The sequence below is a fragment of the Cibotium barometz genome, chromosome 25, assembly GCF_041138505.1.
Source record: "Cibotium barometz isolate CiBa-2024 chromosome 25, ASM4113850v1, whole genome shotgun sequence".
NCBI lineage: Eukaryota > Viridiplantae > Streptophyta > Polypodiopsida > Cyatheales > Cibotiaceae > Cibotium > Cibotium barometz.
This window is the reverse complement of record NC_141070.1, coordinates 5,386,431-5,409,000: the sequence shown is the minus strand read 5'-3', so window position 1 is coordinate 5,409,000 and position 22,570 is coordinate 5,386,431. Positions and strand designations below refer to the sequence as shown.

Sequence of the window (22,570 nt, the reverse complement as noted above, 5' to 3'; positions counted from 1 at the left end):
TGAGCATCCATGCAACACAGCTCGACTTCCAGTCATTACTCCTTATTTTCAGCTTTAACTCTTTAATCATGCTTAGTAAAATAAAAAACTTTGAACACACCAGTATCGACGGCTTCCCCGAAATAAGCAACTCACTGCATGTAATTGCTCCGGAGCTAGTCACCACGAGGTCTGTAGCTGAGTATGCCAGCTTCATATCATTTAGAAACCTAGCATCACAAATAGTTTTTCATAAATGTTAACAAATTTGGGTAGAAGCAAAAATACTTTACGTTTGAAATTTCACCAAGGTAAAACACAGAACTGCAGAATGAACCAGAATTATTATTTTTTTGAAAGACGAATGAAACCTGCCATTGAAAAGCTTTGTAAGATGAGATTATGATTGAAAAGTGAGTGACGTGATAAGTCACTTCATACACTCTAAAAGAGTGTGTTCACACGCGGGGGGGAAAAAACCTTCAGTGTGAAGGTAAAAGGTGCACCGGTGTCCCTAGTTCACATGGTCAGTACTATAAATCTCACAAATCCTCCCCATGGTGTTTATGTGAACGTGTACACAGATCTAGCAAATCAATCTCTAAAAGATAGTAAGCCTAAAGCTTTTCAGAAAGCTTCAAACTTCTCCTTTGGCAGTGCCTTGGTGAACAGATCTACAATGTTGTCGTGTGTAGAGACATAAACAAGGCTGATCTCTCCTGCATGCATCGCCTCTCTCTAACATTATGGTAGTGCACCTCAATGTGCTTAGTACGAGCATGGAAAACTAAACTCCGTGCCACAGCGATAGCACTCTGACGATGAGTGAGAATGGGTGTAGCTGATTCTGATCCATCGCCTCTCTCTAACATTATGGTAGTGCACCTCAATGTGCTTAGTATGAGCATGGAAAACTAAACTCCGTGCCACAGCGATAGCACTCTGACGATGAGTGAGAATGGGTGTCATAGTCACAAGGGACGGGGGACGGTGACGGGGGACGGGGACGGGGACGGGGACGGGGACGGGACAGGGGACGGCCATAAGTAGGGAACGGGGACGGGGGAGGGAACGGCACTCAAAAAATACTTTTTTTTTTTAATTTTCTACTCTGCACTTATTCTACTTTGGAAGCACATCAAAATGAGCACAAATTTACACTAAAATGCTAAGATTTTGAGTCATATTAATAATTAAGTAGATACAAAATGAGTCATGACTCAAGAGTCAGGACTCAGGAGTCAGGACTAAGCCTTAAGGAGGCAAAATACAAGGACGGACTCAAATGAGTCAATGACAAAAAAGTGCTGAAGACTAGAGGCTAGAGGCTAGAGCTAAGTAGTAAGGCCCATGAATCATGATCCATGAATGATCATCCACGTGAAGTGCTCGCCTCATGGTCATGGGTAGCTTGTGCGGCTGCCAAAGAAGCATCAAGCTCATCCTCAGTCTCATCCTCACTGGCATGCTGCTCCTGCACCTCATCCTCCCGTTGCTCTTCTTGTTGACTCATCTCCCACTCGGTGAAGGAATCTGCCTTCTTGGTCATGCTCTTGCAAAGCATTCGCAAGTTCGTGCTGACGAAGACAAGGTCATTGGCACGCTCTACCCCGAGTCGGTTCCTCTTCCTAGAGGCAATGTGGCTGTAGGTACTCCAAAGTTGCTCCAAGCAAGAGGAGCTGACGGCCTGGCTAAGTATGCGGATGGCAAGCTGCTACAGCTTCGGTCCATCTGAACCAAAGTCCTCCCACCATAGAGCAGCACCAACTTTGGAGCGGTCAACCTGTGCATCATGACAGCCATAGGAGCCATGAAATGACCTGTACATCGAAAGCTGGTCCCTGATCTTGCGCCTAACCGATGCATCAGGCACAAGACGATCCAAGATGATCCTCCATCCAGCGCTCACCTCCCGGTCGCTCTCCTGCTTGTTGCCTTGGAATTTTGGGTCCACCACATAAGCTACTGCATGCAATGGAGAGTAGTAGGAATTCCACCTTCCTAGACACAAGGCATGGATCTCCTCGTATCTGTCTTCGTCAGGCACGAAGTCTTTCAACTTCTCTATCATGCGATCCATGGCCTCGTAGACCTTGCCTATGCATGGCTGCATAGCGTCTACAATCCTCAACAGGTGGACTATGGGCCTCACCATAGCATCTGTGGTCTTCACACGCTCCCACCAAGAGGCGTCATCCGCCCGTAGCCTACACTCTTGGCCAGTGTTTGTATGGGACTCTTGCATGGCGACAAACTCGTCGCTAAGGAAAAGCCCCCTCAAAGCACCACTACAATCCTTCAACCGGCCCAACATGAGAAAGTTGTAGGCAAACCGGGTGTCGGAATATTTGAGGAGAGAGAGACAGGACCTCTTGTTGAACTCATGCCGAAGTCTTTGGTGGTTGAGGACAAAGGAGACCATGGTGTTGGCCTCCTCAATGAGCGGGCTGATCCATGGTAATGCCCCGATGTCCTTGAGGAGGTTGTTTAGGCAATGAGCCATACAAAAGGACACCGTGACATGTCCATACATACTTTGGAGAATAGCTCCTGCCGCCCTATTGGAAGGCTCCCCATCCGCAACAAAGCCCACTACATGCTCGGGGCCAACGATCTCCATGGTGGTAGCCCACTCCGCCGCAAGCACATCCGCGCTCTTCCCAGTGCCGGATGCATCATGAGATGAGATGAAGTACATCTCTCCACAAGAATATGCAACCACGCCGTGAATACTCCTCTTGCAGGTGTCACTCCATCCATCCACAATGAGGGAGACTCCGTTCCTCTCCCATTGCCGCTTTGTGTTGTCGGCCGCTTGCTCTACAATGCGCTTCTCCTTGTCGAGCAATGTAGTACGCAAGCTCTCGGATGAGGGGGGCGTATAGGTTGAGCCATACTCCCCAATCTTCTTAACCATTACCTTGAAGTATTCCGACCTATTCAAGAAAGTAATTTACTAATGAGAAGGAGACTAGGATGATGAAAACATGAATGATGAATTGGCAATGATCGATTGCACTTACCTAGCCGCTTGAAAGGCAATGTGGTCGTGGAAGAAGAAGCGGGCCACCGCCATATCCACCTCCTCCTTCAACTTGGGGTTCCAATTCTCCCCAAGTGTAGATTGTCGCCGTGGGCCACGTAATGATTGAGAGGCCGTGGAGATGGAGGGTGCCGGTGTCGTGGATGGAGTAACATTCCGACTTGATGGCGAAGGTGATGGTGTGCATGATCCCGATCCACCACATGACTCCATGGCAGAGGCTTGAGTTCCTCTCCCCATCGTCGCGGGATCCACGGCCACTCGTGGTGTCCTTCTTGTCGCTTCGACCGCTTCGTAGACGCTAAGCTTGTCAAGAAGTTCCCGTCTCTTCTCGGGCGTGACATTCGTGCAAAACCTCACCTCATGCCCACTCTCATGCAAGAGGTGGGCTCGCACTTTGTCGGCGCCACCCGTTCGCCGGTACGGGCAAAGCTTGCATACCCATGGCCGAGAACCGCCTCCATGAACGGATGTGGTGTAGTTTACCTCCTCCCACCATGTCCATCCCGTTGTCCTTCTACGAGAAGCCCCGGCACGTGAGGAGGATGCCATGGTTGAAGATGGCTTGCCGCTTGACTCTTGAGCCTTGAGGAGTGAGAGAGAGAGAGAGAGAGAGATAGAGAGAGAGAGAGAGCCTTGAGGAATGAGAGAGAGAGAGAGAGAGAGAGAGAGAGCCTAGAGGCTTGGAAGTTGGAAGACTCAAGAGGCTTGAGGGAGAGGTGAGAGCCTAGGCCCTAGAGCTTGGAACTTGGAAGTTGGAAGAGACTCGAGAGAAGATTCAAGAAGCTTGAGCAATGAGCAATGAACTTGTGTGTGGCAGCTTGTAGCCTTGTAGAGGTGGGCTCTTATATAGATAGGCAAGAGAGAGAGAGGGCCAAGGCCCAACAGCCATAAACGGCTAGTAGAGCCCAAGCCCAACAGCCATAAACGGCTACAATGACAGGCACGCGGCAGGCAGGCGCAACGGCCAGAAACGGGCGCAGGCGACGCAGGCGCAACGGCTATCTGCCGTCCCCGCACAGGCCGTCCCCGACAGGCGTCCCCCGTCCCTGCGCCGTCCCCTGCGCCGTCCCCTGTTTGAAACGCCCGTCAGGGGACGTCCGTCCGTCCCCGTCCCTGCGCCGTCCCGTGTCGGCGTCCCAACGTTCCTAGGCACCGTCCCCGCCGTCCCCTGTGACTATGATGGGTGTAGCTGATTCTGATCCCACAAGAAGATATGCCAATAGTCTTCTAAGCCATACACACTCAACTGTTGCTATGAATGTTGCCTCTGTACTCAACTTCACAAGATGAAGTGGCCATTGTTGGTTGCTTCTTGCTCGACCAAGATATGCATGAAAAGAAAGCAATTACCACTAATGGACACTCGGGTGTCAAAACAATCAGCCCAATCTAAATCGTTGAAAGCATGCAAGTAAATATTGTTGGAGGTGGCAATTTGTGTAGCTACTCTTGGGTTGTCGCATGACCGGAAGTGGTGGATTATCCCATATGCAAGAGCATGGGAAGTCGAAGAGACATATATAGGGTGTGGTGGCACCTTGTCATAGATATCTCCTCCGGCCGGGTTTTTGGGGGGAGCAACGACTGGGAGATGGGAGCCCAACCACGGACGTTGCTCAGTGCCTTGGGGTGGTGTGCATGTTGTTGCTACATGACTTTGACGTGGTATCAGAGCTTGGCATGTGTGGTCCCAGGCAATCCTAACCTCTGTTTGATCGAGGTGCTCGAATTGAAGGAGGGTGTTGGAGGTGGCAATTTGTGTAGCTACTCTTGGGTTGTCGCATGACTGGAAGTGGTGGATTATCCCATATGCAAGAGCATGGGAAGTTAAAGAGCCATATATAGGGTGTGTTGGCACCTTGGCATAGATATCTCCTCCGGTCGAGTTTTTGGGGGAAGCAACAGTTGGGAGATGGGAGCCCAGCCCCACTGACGTTGCTCGGTGCCTTGGGGTGGTATGCGTGGTGCTGCCACATGACTTTGACAAATATCACCCCCCCTGGCATAGAACAATCCAAGAGACTAGGTACCCTATAAGTACCTGAAGACACTCTTCATAGCCTGTCCATGCTTAGATCTTGGGCTATGCATGAATCTGCTTAGCTCGGACACACCATACTGAATGTCCGGTCTCATATTGCACAAGTAAATCAAGCATCCAACAGCCTGGTTGTAAATCATGGTATCAAATGATTTACTAGCATCATGAAGGCTCGGCCTAGCATTTGGTTTCATCAAAGTGGAAACGGGCTTACAGTCCTTAAGTTTAAACCTCTTCAAGAGCCCTTTTATGGGCTTGGACTGCAACATAACAATGCCATCTATTGGAGTGGAGACAAAGGTAGCAACACACACAGATGCGGCAAGCAAGCAGAGATTCAAAGGAACACAAAACTCAAAGTAGGTTAATGAGAATAAGAAGTTCGAGTGAAGTGCCATGATAAGATCACTTACACACTCACTCATAAGAGTGTGTACACATGCTCGAGAGGAAAAACTCCTACGGAGGGAAAAAGTATCCCGGCCCATTATTAGCCTACATCCACACATCACTACCATATAAATGGCTACAAATCCCCTCTGTAGTGATGATGTTAACATGCACGAGGATCATGTGGCTAATCAACATATGGCAATAAGCCCAAAGCTTTGCAAGCTAACTTCTCTTGTGAGAAAGCCTTCGTGAATATCTACCACTTTGTCGTGTGTAGAGATATAAGCCAAGCTAATCTCGCACTGAGCCTCTCCCTAACATAATGATAATGAACCTCAATGTGCTTTATGTAAGCATGAGACACTTGGTTCCTCACAATTGCCAATGCACGCTAGCTGTCAATGAAGATGGAGGTGGGGGGCCGTTGTCCAACACCAAGATCTGTCAAAAGGCATCTTAGCCATACACACTCCATAGTCGCTATAAAAGCTATCTTGTACTCAACTTCACATCTCGAAGTGGCCATCGTTGGTTGCTTCTTGTTGAGCCATGATATACATGAATCACCAAGACGAAAGCAAAAGCCACTTGCCAATGCACGCTAGCTGTCAATGAAGATGGAGGTGGGGGGCCGCTGTCCAACACCAAGATCTGTCAAAAGGCATCTTAGCCATACACACTCCATAGTCGCTATAAAAGCTATCTTGTACTCAACTTCACATCTCGAAGTGGCCATCGTTGGTTGCTTCTTGTTGAGCCATGATATACATGAATCACCAAGACGAAAGCAAAAGCCACTAGTTTACACTAACGTGTTATAACATCCAGCCCAACCAGAGTCAATGAAAGCATGCAGATGAATATCAAACCCCTTAGCATAGAATAGCCCATGGAACTAAGTGCCCTATAAGTATCGAAATACTCGCTTGGCAGCTTGCCAATGCTTACATCCGGAACTGTGCATAAACTTGCTTACCTAGGAGACCCCAAACCGAATGTTTGGCCTCGTATTGCATAGATAGACAAGGCACCCAACAACCTACTCATAAAGGGATACATCAAATGGTTCACGTGCATCCTAGAGACTAAGCCTAGCACCTGTCTCTATTGGTGTAGCAGCAAGCTTACATTCTTTAAGACCAAACCGTATATGCAGTCTCTGTATGTATGTGTGACAACCAGTCCAAAATTGGCCCAAAAAGGGCGCCCAAAGGCCTCAATTAAAAGCCTTACAAAGGCCTAAAAAAGGCCTTTTAACCAGGTCGGGTTGGCTGGCTGACCAGGGCCAGGTGACCTGGTATTAGTGGGGGCCAGCACTATATAAGCTTGTGCCCCTCCTCTCCAACATAACCATCCACACTTGATCAAGCCAGCGCTCCTCCCCCTGCACAACAGCAGCAGCCCGACAACCATTCGCATATCAGCAGTCGGCTCTCGTCCCTACGCACCACATCTCTGCACCAGCCCAACTGATCATCACAATCTACATCAACTGACGTCATCAAGTAGCCTTTGGCTCAGCATACTATTGCAGCAGCCATGCTATCACCGCAAGGCAACCTGCATCATCATCCACCACCAGCGTTCTCACCTCTTGCTTCATCATTGAATCATCATCAATCGGCGCTCTACCACCCTGTGCAGCACACCTCTGCAGCGTTTCTGCTCCCTCAGTATTCAGTAGCACACCTACATCTACTGCAGTCCTGCGTTTGCAGCCTTCTACCTCTACTTTGTGGCATTGATCCAGTACAGCCCAAACTCAAAAGACTCTACAAAAGACCAAGACACATGATCTACACCCGCAACAACCAACCCTACTCAAAGCCAAATACTTCATCATGTTCCTCTTCACCCAATTATCATCTTCTTCATCTTCTCTCATGGTCCCCTTTTGGCCTCAGAGGGGGGGGTGTGACAACCAGCCCAGAATTGGCCCAAAAAGGGAGCCCAAAGGCCTCAATTAAAAGCCTTACAAAGGCCTTAAAAAGGCCTTTTTATCAAGTTGGGTTGGGTGGCGGACCAGGGCCAGCCGACCTGGTATTAGTGGGGGGCAGCACTATATAAGCCGGTGCCCCTCCTCTCCAACATAACCATCCACACTCAATCAAGCCGGCCCTCCTCCCCCTGCACAACAGCAACAGCCCAGCAACCATCCGCATATCAGCAGCCGGCTCTACTCCTTGCACAGCACATCGCTGCAGCAGCCCGGTTGATCATCACAATCTACATCAACCAACATCATCAAGCAGCCGTCAGCTCAGCATACTATTGAAGCAGCCAGGCTATCAACGCAAGGCATGAAAGAAAGTGAAGCAAATAGAAAACACAGGTGTAGGCTGAAGTACAAGACCTGTAAATGCTGGAAACTGATGTTTATTGCTGAAAACTGAGCACGAGGGAAGCCCGTAGGTGCTGTACAATGGTAAGAAGCAGTAGCAGCTACTGATGACCTCAAGTGAATGCCATAAAATGCTGTGAAATGCTGAAAAATACCTTTAAAATGGTAGAAAAATGCTGAATAATATCTGCTAAGATATGCCAATGCACGGCCTCATAATTGGCAAATACAAGCATGAAAATGGTGATGTAGACCATCTGGAGATGATATAATCCAACACCGCCTCTTCAACGCCAAAGGGGCGGTCGGCCAAAGGGGCGGTCCAATACCAACACGCTGAAGTAACACCTCCATAGTAGCTCTCGGAAGTGGTTTGGTGAAGAGATCAGCCACATTGTCCTTGGTAGAATAGTAGGCCAGTTGAAGAAGTCCCAACTCGATCCAGTCGCGTACAAAATGATAATGCACTTCAATATGCTTGGATCGTCCTCGTATCACAGGATTTTGTGCTAGAGCAATAGCACTTTAAGAATCCCAGAAAATAGTAACCAAGGAAGTGTCAACACAGCACAAATGCTCCAGAATCTGATGAATCCAAAGTGCCTCAGTAGAGGAGAGAAGGTAACATTTATACTTAGCCTCAATGGAAGAAGCAGAAACAGTCCTCTGCTTCTGAGACTTCCAAGAAACCAATCCAGAACCAAGCATGAAGCAATATCCAGATGTAGACCTCCGAGTATCAATACAGCCTGCCCAATCAGAATCTGTGAAGCCAACCAAATCCGCAGCACAAGAGTAGGTGATGCCATAATCTGAAGTACCTCGAAGATAACGAAGAACTCTCAAAGCTATCTACCAATGAGACCTTCGAGCGGCTGATGAGAACTGGCTAAGGACACTCATAGCATAGGAGATGTCTAGACGGTGTTGGCAAGGTAAAGCAACGAGCCAACAATCTGCCTGTACTCTCTAGAATCCACCAAGGGTGTATCATCCTCCTTGGATAACTTGGCATTGGGATCCATGGGACAAGAGAGAGGTGTCCAATCTGACAACCCATAAAGTGAGAGCAGCTTCTTCACATAATTCTGCTGAGAAATGAAGATACAATCATCTTTCTGCCAAACCTCCAGCCCAAGAAAATAACGTAGAAGGCCAAGATCAGTCATCTCAAATGTCTTTGAAAGCTTGGATTGAACCTGTGTAACCAACCCAATATCTGAGCCACAAAGAATGAGGTCATGAAGATACAAAACAATGACACAAATATCTCTATCAGAAAGAACCACATAGAGATTGCTATCACATATGCCCTCTCAAAGCCAAGAGATAACAAGAAGGCATCAATCTTCTGATACCAAGCACAGGGTGCCTGTTTGAGACCATAAAGAGCCTTCTACAAAAGATACACATGGGTGTCCTGTCCCTGAATCACAAACCAGGAGGCTACTCAACATAAACTTCCTCCTCTAAATCTCCATTCAGAAAAGCGGATTTGACATCCATCTAGAACATGCACCATCTGAAGTGTGCAGCCAGAGGCAAAACAATCCTGATGGTGGTATACCTGGCTATAGGAGCAAATGTCTCATCAAAGTCTTCACCTGCCTTCTGAGCATATCCTCCAGCAACAAGGCGGGCTTTGTACTTGTCCAAAGTACCATCTGCATGAAACTTGACTTCCTCTGCTTCCATGGCTTGCCGCCACTGCGGCTGTGAAAGAGCCTCCTCTGGACTCTCACGCTCACCGATCTCCTGGAGAGAACTCATGAGAGCATAATTCACTGTGTAATGAGATGTGGATGAACGACGAGGTCCAAGGGTGATGGTAGAGATCTGGTTATGGAGTTGTGCATCAGTGAGACCAAAATCTCTAAAGAGTTGCTCAACCCACCGAGGTAGGCCAACCTTCCTCTCAAAGCGTAAAGAAGAAGATCCAGCTGCAGTAGAGGACTCATCCGATGCTGCTGGAAGAGTTAATGAGGTAAGCACTGGTGAGGGTAATCCCGAAGTCAAAGCAGGACTCGTAAAGGGACTGGGAGTCGCAAAAGCTGATGCAATGGGATCGGGTGACTGTGAAGGAGCAGCTGGCACCGGGGTTGCAGCAAGGGGAGGAGGAGCTGGACGTGGAAGAGGTAAAAGATCACTAGCATCTGTCGGGAATGGATCATCCAGAATGTCAGAAGATGCATCCGGTGGACAGGAATCAATGCCAAACAAGCTCTCATCAAACCGAGCATCACGGGAAATGATGATGTCATCAACCTCCGGATCCCAAAAACGGTACCCTTTGGATCTCAGACTGTCCTCTTTGACTTCAGTGCAAGTGTGGTCCTTTTCTTATCTGGGACATGCACATACGCAACACAACCAAAAACACGAAGATGAGAAACAGAAGACTTGTGGCCTATAAAAGCCTGCTCCGAAGTCATCTCCTCAACTGCTTTTGTGAGAGAGCGATTAATGAGATAAACTGAGGTAGCCACAGCTTCACCCAAGAAAGCAAGAGGGAGACCTGCATGATGCAAAAATGCACGAGCCATCTCTTTGACGGTCCGGTTCTTCCGTTCCACAACTCCATTCTGCTGAGAAGTGTAAGGAATTGTAGTCTGTCGCGGTGAATGCCCTTCTAAGCAAGGAAGTCATCAAATGGTACAAACTCGCCACCATTATCAGTCTGGAGTAATGAAACTCTACCCCCAGACTGATTTTCCACCATCGCGATCCAAGTCCTGAAACTGGCAAAAGCATCTGACTAGCGAGCCAGACAACATACCCAGACTTTGCGAGTGAAATCATCCACAAGAAGAAGAAAATATCGAGCCCCGCCAAGAGACTCAACCTCCATAGGTCCTGTAAGATTTGCATGTATAAGCTCCAGTCTTCAGGTTGCTCGATGAGTGGCCTCCTCTGGAAATGCATCTCGATGATGCTTGCCCATGCAAGATGAGCAGATGTGTGAGAGAGACCAGAGCTGAGGTAGTCCGTTGACAACCTTCTTAGAATGGAACTTTTGTAAGGCAGCAATGGGTACATGACCGAAGCGAGAATGCCACAGAGAAGTATCTGCCTCAGAAACCAAAGCCATCAAGGGGGAGAAAAGATGATGAATATGGGAATCAGTGTGAGATTTGAGAAGAAAAATTGGTGATCTTGTTGAGACCCCCATCATGGACTCCATTGGCAACAACTGAGAGAGTCTTCCTGTCAATTACTTCGATGACCTCATCATCAAAGTACACACCAAGTCCCTTCTGAGAAGCTTTGTATACTGAAAACGGATTTTTGGAAATCTATGGTACATGTAAAACATCATGTAAGGTAGCAGAAGAACCCAAAGAAACATTACCAACACCGGCGACAGGAAGCGAAGAGTTGTCGCCGATACGAACTGAAGAAGAGAGAGTCCGGTAGTCCTCCAAGATATGGGCCTGATTCGTCATGTGGGCAGAAGCACCACTATCACCAACCCATTCCGCCGCTTTAGGTGTGTCACTAAACTCTTGAGGAGAAGTCATATCTGTGATCACGAGCAATGAATCCTATGAAGAAGTGGATGAATCTACAACTGCCATGTATGCAACTTTGGCATATCCCTCCTCTAAAACTTTGCCTTTATCTTTGGTGTTGTCCTTGTCAGATGCTTTAGAAGCATCCTGGGCTTTATACTTGGCTTTGGCTACTCGAGAATCATCACGACGAGCAAAGCAACGAGCCTCAGTATGACCTGACCTGCCACAGTAATCACATTCATTGCTTTTGCCCTTAGATTCCTTAGAATCCTGTTTACCCTTGCCTTTGCCTTTGTTTTGGTTGTTGTTGTTCTTCTTCTTGTTCGTGGAGTTTCCTTTTCCCTTGTCAAGGCAACAAAGGCACACTCCGACTTGCCTTTTCCGCGAAGCATACACTTGTCGTGGAGATAACTCGCAACTTCCTCAAAAGGGAGGAGAGGATCACGAAAATAAATATTATCCCAGAAAGAGTCAAAGGAAGCAGGCAACTTACCAAGAAGTTTATGGATGGGATTGTTGATGGTGCTCCCGTACTCCTCAAGCTGCAGCTTGATTCAAGTGAACTCTCCAATCTTCTCAATCAAGTTATCTGACTCATTGATTGTAAGCTTCTCCAGATCCGACTCCAATTTGGCAATCTTCACTAATGAAACTCTCCCGTACCTCCTCTAGATCTCTGTCCACGTCTGATGAGCATTTCTTCGGGTAGAGACAAACTGTGTCTGTATAGATGGAATCATGCAATGGATGATGATAAGACGAGTCCGAGCATCCAATATGAAGGTAATCAAGGATTAGGGTTAGGGTTTACAGAAGGCAATCAGGCGTGGAAACCAAGAGAAAGGAATGAACACGACTTCCAGTATGCTTCAATGATAAGAAAAGTGAAGTACAATAGCCACATGATAGTGACCCTAAAAGATAAGTGTTCACATGTCCGGCCATAAATGTGCCGGGTGGACCAAAACACTTATAAACTGCATATAAGTGAAACTGAACTAAACTGGGGGGAAAAAACCTCCACTAACTGAAGTAAAAAGTGCCCCAGTAATCTACTGATGATCACTAGCACTCCTCTGGGTGCATACACAGCATAAAACCCAACAAACCCCCCTGGAGTGATATGTGATCACTGTACATCATCCACCAAAAGGAAACAAATTCAAAGCATTGCGGAATGCTTCAAATTTCGGACGTGGTAATGCCTTGGTGAAGATGTCTGCCACATTCTGATCTGTAGGACAGTAGATGAGACTGATATCTCCTGCTTGGAGTCTCTCCCGAACAAAATGATAGTGAATCTCAATGTGTTTCGTGCGAGCATGAAACACAGGATTCCTGGCCACAGCAATGGCACTCTGACTATCAGTATAGATAGGTGTAGGCTCCTCCACTGAAATATCCATATCAGTCATAAGACGACGCAGCCAAACACACTCAACAGTAGTAGTGTAGGCTGCTCTGTACTCTGCCTCACAAGACGAAGTGGCCACTGTGGTCTGTTTCTTGCTTAGCCAAGAAATGCATGAAGCGCCAAGGAAGAAACAATTTCCACTAGTGGAATGTCTGGTATCAAAATCACCAGCCCAATCTGAATCACTGTAAGCGTGTAACTGCATGTCACCCCCCTCAGGATAAAGCAACCCAAGAGACAAGGTACCCTCCAAATAACGGAATACACGCTTCACAGCTTGCCAATGTGACAACCGTGGGCTGTGCATGAATCTGCTCAACTGAGAGACTGCATACTGAATATCTGGCCTCGTATTACACAAGTAAATGAGGCACCCAACAGCCTGAGCATATGTAGTGGCATCAAAGGAAACACTGTCATCTTGTAGTGACAGTTTCATCCCAGGCTCCATAGGAGTACTAATAGGCTTGCAATCCTGAAATTTAAACTTCTCCAGAAGTTTAGCAACATAGCGTGATTGCAACAACCCAATGCCTCTGTTATCCTGCACAAACTGTATGCCCAAATAGTAATGTACAAGGCCCAAGTCAGACATGTCAAATGTCTGTTGCAGTATCTCCTTAAAAGCTGCAATTTTGTCATCATTTGATCCCATGAGCAAGAGATCATCCACATAAAGACTGATGACCAGCAAATCTGTCTCTTCTTTCTTTACATACAGAGTGGCCTCTGATGGACTGTTCACAAATCCCTGAGTGAGTAGAAAAGCATCTATTTTTGCATACCAAGCTCGTGGAGCTTGTTTCAAACCATACAAGACCTTTTTCAGCCTGCAAACTTTCCCCTCATGACCATGTTCTGCAAATCCCATGGGCTGAAATACATAAACTTCCTCCTCGAGGTCCCCATGTAGGAATGCAGTCTTTATGTCCAACTGGTGAACAACCCAACCACGATGTGCAGCCAATGCAATGACACACCTAAGTGTCGACATACGGGATGTAGGAGCAAATGTCTCCTCATAATCAATGCCCTTCTTCTGTGCATAGCCCTTTGCAACTAGACGGGCTTTGTACCTGTCAATGGATCCATCTGCGTGTCTTTTCAACTTATAGACCCATTTAGTACCAATGGCTTTCTTGCCTTTGGGCAGATCAACCAAATCCCATGTTTGATTCTTTTTAATAGAATCAATCTCATCCTGCATGGCTTTGTTCCAATGCACATTATCTCGTGCATCCACAAATGAACCAGGCTCATCATCATCCTGTAAACTGGCTGCCATAACCAGATTCAAATCCATGATGTGTGCATGCTCATTGGTCCTTGTTTCCCTACGAGTACGACCAGCAAGAGGACCCTCTAAATGGCTGTCCTGTAATGTCCTCAAATACCATCTAGGTATATGTCTGACCTGTGGTGCCTGCTGTCCCATATTTGGTTCAACTTCTGGCTCATTTGGCTGCTGAATTTCTGCACCACCTACATCATTTGCTGGCTGTCCAGTACCCTCATGAGTTGGATCACCAACTGTGGAATGAAACTCCATGGGTAGTAGACCTTCAAACACATCATTTTCAGCCTGATTTGCCTCATAACCAGCCATGGATATTTCTGATTTTTCATCAAAAATCACATCCCGACTGATGAATATCTTCCTGGATAGTGGGTCATATAACCTGTAGCCCTTGCTCTCACGGCTATACCCAACAAAAATGCATTTTGTGGCTTTATCATCCAGCTTCCTCAACTCTTTGGGTATGTGTGCATATGCAAGACACCCAAAGATACGAAAATGCGATACAGAAGGCTTGCGGCCATGCCAAGCCTCAAAAGGAGTAATAGAAACCAATGCCTTTGTGGGACATCGATTCAAAATATGACAAGCACACATTACTGCTTCCACCCAAAAGATATGTGGTAGTCTTTTTGCCTTTAGCATACATCTGGCCATCCCCATGAGTGACCGATTCTTCCTTTCTGCAACCCCATTCTGCTGTGGAGTGTAAGGAGTAGTATACTGATGTTTTATACCTCTACTCCCAAGAAAGGAATTCAGCACATGTGACATATATTCCCCCCCTCGGTCAGAACGGAGAGTCTTCACCTTGCATCCTGACTCTGTCTCAGCAAGTGCTACAAAGGCCAAAAATGCATCATATACCTGTGATTTCTGTGTCAAAGGATAGACCCAGCATATACGAGAGAAGTCATCAATAAATGTTGCTAAATAAAAGCAACCACCTAATGACTTCGTCTGCATGGGACCACAAAGATCACTATGTATAAGTTGCAACTTTGCAGTTGCTCTTAGAGCCTGATCACGTGGGAAGGAAAACCTGTGCATTTTTCCCAAAATACATTCTTCACAAATGTGATCTGGAGGCTTCTCCATGAGAGGTAGATCTGTAAACATATTATGTCGCTGCATAAGCATAAGACTACCAAAATTTACATGCCCCATGCGAGCATGCCATAACTCCGCATCAACCATAGCTGGAGTAAGAGTGAATGCATGATAAGCAGACTGATCCACTGACTGAAATGCATCCAACTGATAAAGTCCATGACATAATGTACCAGTAAGCATCAAGGTCAAGGCATTAGCTTTGTCTCTGACCATGCATTTATCATCATCAAAGTGGACCTGCATTCCACAATGTGCTAAAGAAGAAATAGACAACAAATTCTTCTTTATCCCTGGTACATATAAGGCATCTGTAAGGCGGAGAATGGAGCCATCAATGGCTGTGAGCTGAATCTCCCCAATGCCACGAACTGGATATGAAGCATTGTTGGCACACTGAACAGTTTTGCCAACAGGGGCAGGGCCAACATGACTAAACAAATCCCTGCGAGATGTGATATGCTTTGAGGCACCACTATCAAAATACCAAGTACATGCATGCTCTGTCAAACTGAGTGCCTGCGAAGACCAAGAGGCATCATAGCTGCATGTATAAAAACAGTAATCCCTGTCCTCAACAAAAGAAGCAGTCTCTGGAGGAGCTTTAGAAGTATCATTAACTGACATCCCAGCTTCCTTTGCCTTCTCTTTGGCAATCCTCTTCCTACATTCCGTGATGTAGTGACCTGGCTTCTTACAGTAATGACATTTGCCCTTCTTCTTGGGCTGTCCATCACCTTTCTTGGTATCCTGTGAAGAACCACCATCACCTGAATTTTGATTTGCACTCTTTGGCTGAGTTTTTCCTTTCCCCTTTTGACCTGTAGTAAATGCTTGTTCAGCATTTGTGTTCATATTCATATTCTTCCTCATTTGCTCCTCTTGTAGTAAGAGAGCAACAAGTTCCTGATACTTGAGGGGTTCAACAGCATTCCTCATGCTGAGGTTCAAAGAGGTATGGAAAGCCAAGTAAGATCTTGGCAAAGAGTGCAAGATGGTGGACACAAGCTGTGTCTCAGGAATAATCTCATCCACATTGATGAGTTGCTCTCTCAAATCCTGCAGCTTGTTTAAGTGGCTAGACATATCATCTCCTTCATTCATCTTCTGATTTTCCAGTTCTCTTTTCAAAAATGAGATCCTAGCCTCATTACGAGCAGCATACATCTGCTCCAAAGTCACCCATGCATTCTGTGAAGAGCCAGCTGAACGAATATGAGGTATAATGGACCTCTGTACTGACAATGCAATGAGTGACAAAGCTTGTGCATCCCTGGCATCCCATGTCTTTTGAGCATTTGTTCTCTGAACAGGCAATGGCTGTCCTGGAGCCTGTACCTGTTGTCCTCGTCCACGAGCACCCCCTTGGGGAGGAGTCTCTGGAGCCAATGGACCTGGACGTGGTTCATCACCACTAACAAAATCCCAAAGACCTTTTGCCACAAGCACATTTTTCAGCATAAAACTCCACAAGGAGTAGTTCGTGCCATCCAATTTGTCTTCCTTAGACAAATATGTGAATACATCACTTTGCTGTTGATTTGCCATTATGCTTTACGCACAATGTTGTACCTGTTTACCAAAAAACCCAATAACAGAAACCCTGATAATAACTGTACTCCACTGAATACAGTTCACCCAAATCTGCCTGCACTCTCAATCCTCTGAATGTGCAGCTCAATGCACCATTGACTGAGTAGAGCAGTAAATGGCGTACACAATGCCAAAATGCCCCAAAAATGCCCAAATTTGCTGCACCCAAACTGTGCAAAAAAACCTGTATATTTTCTTGCTAGAAAATCTGCCTGTTGTGCCTGTATATTTTCACAGAGAAAATAAAAATGCCCAGTATTCAAAATATGTAATGCTTACCACTTCTGTATTGTGCAGGTACTCAGCAACTCAGTCGAGGTGCTGTACGGAAGCATGTACGAAAGCAGAAGACTAAAACTGCAGTTGAATACTGTCCTGCGCAGGTTTGTACAGAGGCGCAGTCTTCGAAGCAGGTACAGTTTGCGCACAGAAGGTACAGTCGCCAGGTGTGTACAGTCGCCAGATACAGAAGGTGTGTACGGGCAGCAGGCGCAGAGCTTCAATGCTCTGATACCAATTGAAGGTAATCAAGGATTAGGGTTAGGGTTTACAGAAGGCAATCAGGCGTGGAAACCAAGAGAAAGGAATGAACACGACTTCCAGTATGCTTCAATGATAAGAAAAGTGAAGTACAATAGCCACATGATAGTGACCCTAAAAGATAAGTGTTCACATGTCCGGCCATAAATGTGCCGGGTGGACCAAAACACTTATAAACTGCATATAAGTGAAACTGAACTAAACTGGGGGGAAAAAACCTCCACTAACTGAAGTAAAAAGTGCCCCAGTAATCTACTGATGATCACTAGCACTCCTCTGGGTGCATACACAGCATAAAACCCAACACAATATGCTTCTCAAAGCAGGGTCCACCAAGTGAGGTGTGGAGATAGCCATCCACACACCGGCTCCTTCCAGCAACAACTGAGTGTAGAAAGACCAAGTATGATAGTTGGTTGCTGTAAGCTAAGCTTCATGGAGTCACTGACTTGGGGAGGATTGTAGGAAGGTATGTGGGTAGGGGTGGGAGCAAGACCTGGATGAGAGAAATTCATAGAGGAAAGATTGGGAATAGGAACCACCTGTGGAGCGGCGGGAGTAGGGGATCAAGGCTGTGATGGTGCTGGAGAATCAACAGGAGAAGGAGCAGCAGTAGAGAAACCTCATGAAGCCATGTCCTCTGACAAGAAACCTTCTCTGAAGAAAGGGGCTGAAAAAAAATCAACAAGTCCTCCTCTCAAGCTGTGCACAGCAAGAAGAAAGGGAGGGACTCGGGAGGGTGGGAAACTGAGAGAAGAGAAAGAAGGAAGATCTCTCCAAGATGTAGATCCCTGTCCTCAACACCTAGAAGAGGGCTTCAGCAATCCAATCAGCATAAAAATCAACAATCTTTGCTGAAAATTCAGAAATACAACACTCCGAAGTGTCAGATGAAGAAAACGTAACAACCTTGAGGAAGCATCTGCTCTCGGAAGAAAACACAGCACCTTCTACGCTGAAATCTGCAGAAAACGCAGCAAACTGTCGAAGCCTCTGCTCCAAAACAGAAAACGCAGCTCTCTTCTCCTCACGGGTCAGCGTTTTGCTCTGATACCATGGAAGAAAGTGAAGCAAATAGAAAACACAGATGTAGGCCAGGTACAAGACATGTAAATGCTGGAAACTCATGTTTATTGCTGAAAATTGAGCACGCAAGAAGCCCGTAGGTGCTGTACAATGGTAAGAAGCAATAGCAGCTGCTAATGACCTCAAGTGAATGCTAAAAAATGAGATGAACTAGGGAAAGGGGGTCAGCTCTTACATACTCCCCCAGAATGCTAGTTGGCCAACTATAGCAGGCCGACAATAGCACAGTAGCATAAAATGCTATATAAATGCTGAAAAATACCTTAAAATGGTAGAAAAATACTGAATAATATCTGCTAAGATATGCCAATGCATGCCCTCGTAAATGGCCAATACAAGCATGAAAACGGTAATGTGGACCATCTGGAGATGATATAATCTAACAAGGCAACCTGCATCATCATCCAACAGCAACATCGATCATCATCGTCATCAATTGGCGCTCTACCACCCTGCGCAGCACACCTCTGCAACGTTCCTGCTCCCTCAGTATTCAACAGCACACCTCTACAACGTTTCTGCTCCCTCAATATTCAACAGGACACCTTTGCAGCATTTCTGCTCCCTCAATATTCAACAGCACACTTCAATCTACTGCAGCCCTGCGTTTGCAGCCTTCCACCTCTACTTCACTCGGAGTGCCATCGATGTCCCCAACGCGAGCCTTCGTCATTCGACCAAGCCTCTTGCTTCGACTTCGTCTTTGCTTCTTCGCCGATCTACTACTCAAAGTCACCTCACATTAAAGGGCCTCCTATACTGGATTACATTCACCATTATACATGTGTTGATTTGCTCTGATCTCTCGCACATATAGTCCTTCAGTCCTTTTGTCCTCACACACTTTAACTACAACATCACAATACCATCATTGCATAAATTGTATGCCCAAGTAATAATGCAACGAATCCAAATCTGTTATCTCATTAAGGCCATATAAAGCTTTTTCTTAACTTGCATACTTTAGAGTCCTGCCCATTCTATACAAAACCGCAAGGCTGAGATACATAAACCTCCTCATGCAAATCACCATTCAAGAAGATAGCCTTGATATCCAACTGATATACATTCCATCCATTATGCGCTACCAATGCAATAATACACCAGATTGTAGTCATACAAGATGTACTCTATGCTCTTCTCCTCAGCATAACCCTTTACAAGAAGCCTTCTCTTGTAGCGGTCTACACGACCATCAACTTTACGCTTAAGCTTATAAACCACTTTGCACCAATGGCCTTTTTACCATAAGGTAAATCTACCAAATACAAAGTGTCATTTTTGAGGATTGAGTCGTACTCATCCTGCATGGCTTACATCCGATGATCATTTTCTTGTGCTTCCTCAAAGGAACAGATTCCTTTTCATTACATATACTAGCACTGAGAGCATGATCCACAAAAGAAAAAGATGCATAATGAGACATGCACGTGTCCTACAAGGCAAAGGAGTAGCTAATTTGCTATCCCACAATGTCTGCACAAGCCATTTTCAGATATGTGTGGATTCCTATATAGCTGCCCTTTCCTCATCTACTGCATCATCCACAACTACCTCATCAAAATGCTGATCTGTGGGCTAAAATTCGAGCTAATTTTCAGCCGGTATGAGCTAATTTACAACACCTTGTTGAGCATTCATTTGCTCCACATATAGTTGTCCGACATTGTACAAAGATAGGAGTGTATCAAAGATGTCCTGTGAGCATACATTTTGCTGTTTTTTACATAAAAGCATAGACTGAACTGAGTTCTCAACAAAGGCAACATCTCTACTCACCAAAATCCTCCTTGTGGCCAAATAGTAGAGCCTATACCCTTTGTTTAAGCTGTATCCCACAAAAATGCATTTTACCATCTTATCATCCAGCTTATTGCATTGTTGCTCACGCATAAGAGTATAAGCAAGGCAACTAAAAACACACAAATGAGCCACAAAGGGCTTCCTACCATAAGGGATAATGATCTGCAAGGCCTTGGTGGGGCATCTTTTAGGCACATAAGTGGCACACATGGCTGCCTCCAACCAAAAAATACGAGGCAAATCCTAGCCTTTAACCATGCAACGTGCCATCTCAAAGCGAGATCTGCTCTTTCTCTCAGCCATAGCATTTTGCTGAGGTGTGTAAGGCACCGTGCATTGATGTTTTATACCTCTTTCAGCCATATATGCATGAAACTCCTTGACATATACCCCCCCCCCCGCCCCCCCCCCCCCGATCTGTACGAAGGTTGCCAACTTTACATGCACACACATTTTCAGCCATAGAAACAAAGTGTCTGAAGCATGTATAAAAATATGACTTTGCCTTGAACTAATAAACCCAAGTGTACCTAGAGTAGTCATCGACAAAAGTCACAAAGTAGAGATATCCCCCAATCGATGGTGTTCTCATAGGACCACATATATCACAATGTATAAGCTATAATTTCTAGACAGCCCTTACTAATCCATCTTTCGGGAATGATGCCCATTGCACCTTGCCCAAAATGCACACCTCCCATACATGTTTGACAAGGACCTCAAGTTATGGAAACTCAGACACCATCTCTTGCCTTTTAAGGTGCAACAAATCGCCAAAATTCAAGTGACCAAAGCGAGCATGCCATAGCTCCACGTCACTCATAGCACGTGTGGCACAAACTGAACATGCATTATGTGCCAATCTCTCGTACCTATCCAACCTGTAAAGCCCATAGCTTAGAGTACCGAGTACTACAGTGATGTCTCCATCACTCTAGTCATGAACTGTACACCTATCATCAACAAATATGACCACTAGACTTGCTCTAGTAATGGCAGAAACTGACAGTAAGTTCTTTTTGATGCCAAACACCATTTGCAGCAATGAGCACAACCTCTCCAACTCCTTTCACTAGATATGAGGAGTTATTTGCACATATGATCATGTCTCCTTGAGGAGCAAACTCAAGGAAGGTGTGAGAATATGAAGCGGAAACAAACAGAGATCACACATGAGATGTTAGTCCTACTCATTCATTGCTTGAGTTGTGGTTCATGTGTTGACACACTCTCACCTTTTGTATCCTTCACTTATGAGACTATTTTGTCTCTTGCTCGGGATTGCTTTCATTGTAGTATATTCAGCTTATTAGCTTCATACCTCTCTCTTGCACTTCTCAGATCAGCACACTCTAGTGCTCATCTTGCTTCCGCTCTGTGCACTCTTTCATGGTATCATCACTCTAGGTTCAGAGTTCGCTACTGGCCCAGTTTTTTGCCCTATCTAAATCCCCTTCACCTCTGCATTTTTTCAGAATCATAGCCCTCTAGATTGCTGTGTTTTCTCAATGATTACTGCTGGTTGCTCTACCTTCTTCTAGGCTTCATCGCTTACAGCCTACATGTATATTCTCATCAGCGTATTTCCCTACAAAAGTGTGGAACTGGTCGGCCTATATTTTCAGGTCTGCAGCACCCTGTTTGACTGCGTTTTCTTCTCCAGAGGACACTATCTATTGCAGAGGGGGTCTTGTGGTGATTATGGCTTTGGTGGCAACCTTGGTACCTATGGTGTACACTTTTCTTCTTCTGAGATTGTGCGTTTTTCTTGAGGAGAGCCCAAGTTATAGTGAGGGCTGTCCTTGTTGATGCCTTTCCCTCTTTTTCTTTTTTTTTTTCCCGAGAAAAGATCCTTTCATTAGTTATATAAAAACGCCCGTAGGGCTACAAAAGATCTCTCCTGCTCCTAAGAGAGACAGAGCAGCGAATACAGCATGGCATCCCGGGAGACTCTCCCTAGGTGCTGCAAAATACAAGCATCAGTACAAAGAACTGAGCGGCTAAATCATACAATGGGGGGGGGAAGAGCCAAACAGGTGGCCTGTAGTGCCAACGGGGGAATCCCGTGTGTAAGGTGTAGAAAGGGCCACAGCGCCAAGTGGTGTGAAAGGCCTGGCGCCGTAAGATCGCCTCATCCGAGTCTCCCCGGATGCGGTCGTACTGTCCTCGCAGGGTGTGGATCAACTCCTGCCAAATCCCCCGTACAGTCTCTGCTGGTGGCTCCAATCTCCCCTCAGAGGCCGTAAAGCACCGGGCCCTCCAGGTGAACCAGATGGTGAGGCTGCTGAGGAGCTCCCATCGTAAATCCCTCTCCTGTGTCCAGCTGGCGTACGAGAAATCCGGTGCCGGAACCAGGCGAGGCTGGCCCCTAATAAATCTGATGGCCTGACTACCCTGCTCCATCTCATAACCCAT

At 46.2% G+C, this 22,570-nt stretch overlaps 1 protein-coding gene across 10 annotated transcripts in view; it reads right to left on the bottom strand.

The window, feature by feature from the left end:
- LOC147624176 (uncharacterized) overlaps positions 1 to 22,570 on the bottom strand; it is a 111,624-nt gene that overhangs the window by 55,534 nt on the left and 33,520 nt on the right. For all 10 annotated transcript variants that reach the window (XR_015269060.1, XR_015269059.1, XM_086819117.1 and 7 more), the window contains exon 2: positions 101 to 209. Coding sequence is in view for 8 of the 10 variants with exons in the window: in XM_086819117.1 (XP_086675243.1) it covers positions 101 to 209 (109 nt within the window). In the remaining 2 variants the exon portion in view is untranslated. The remainder of the gene's footprint in view (positions 1 to 100; positions 210 to 22,570) is intronic.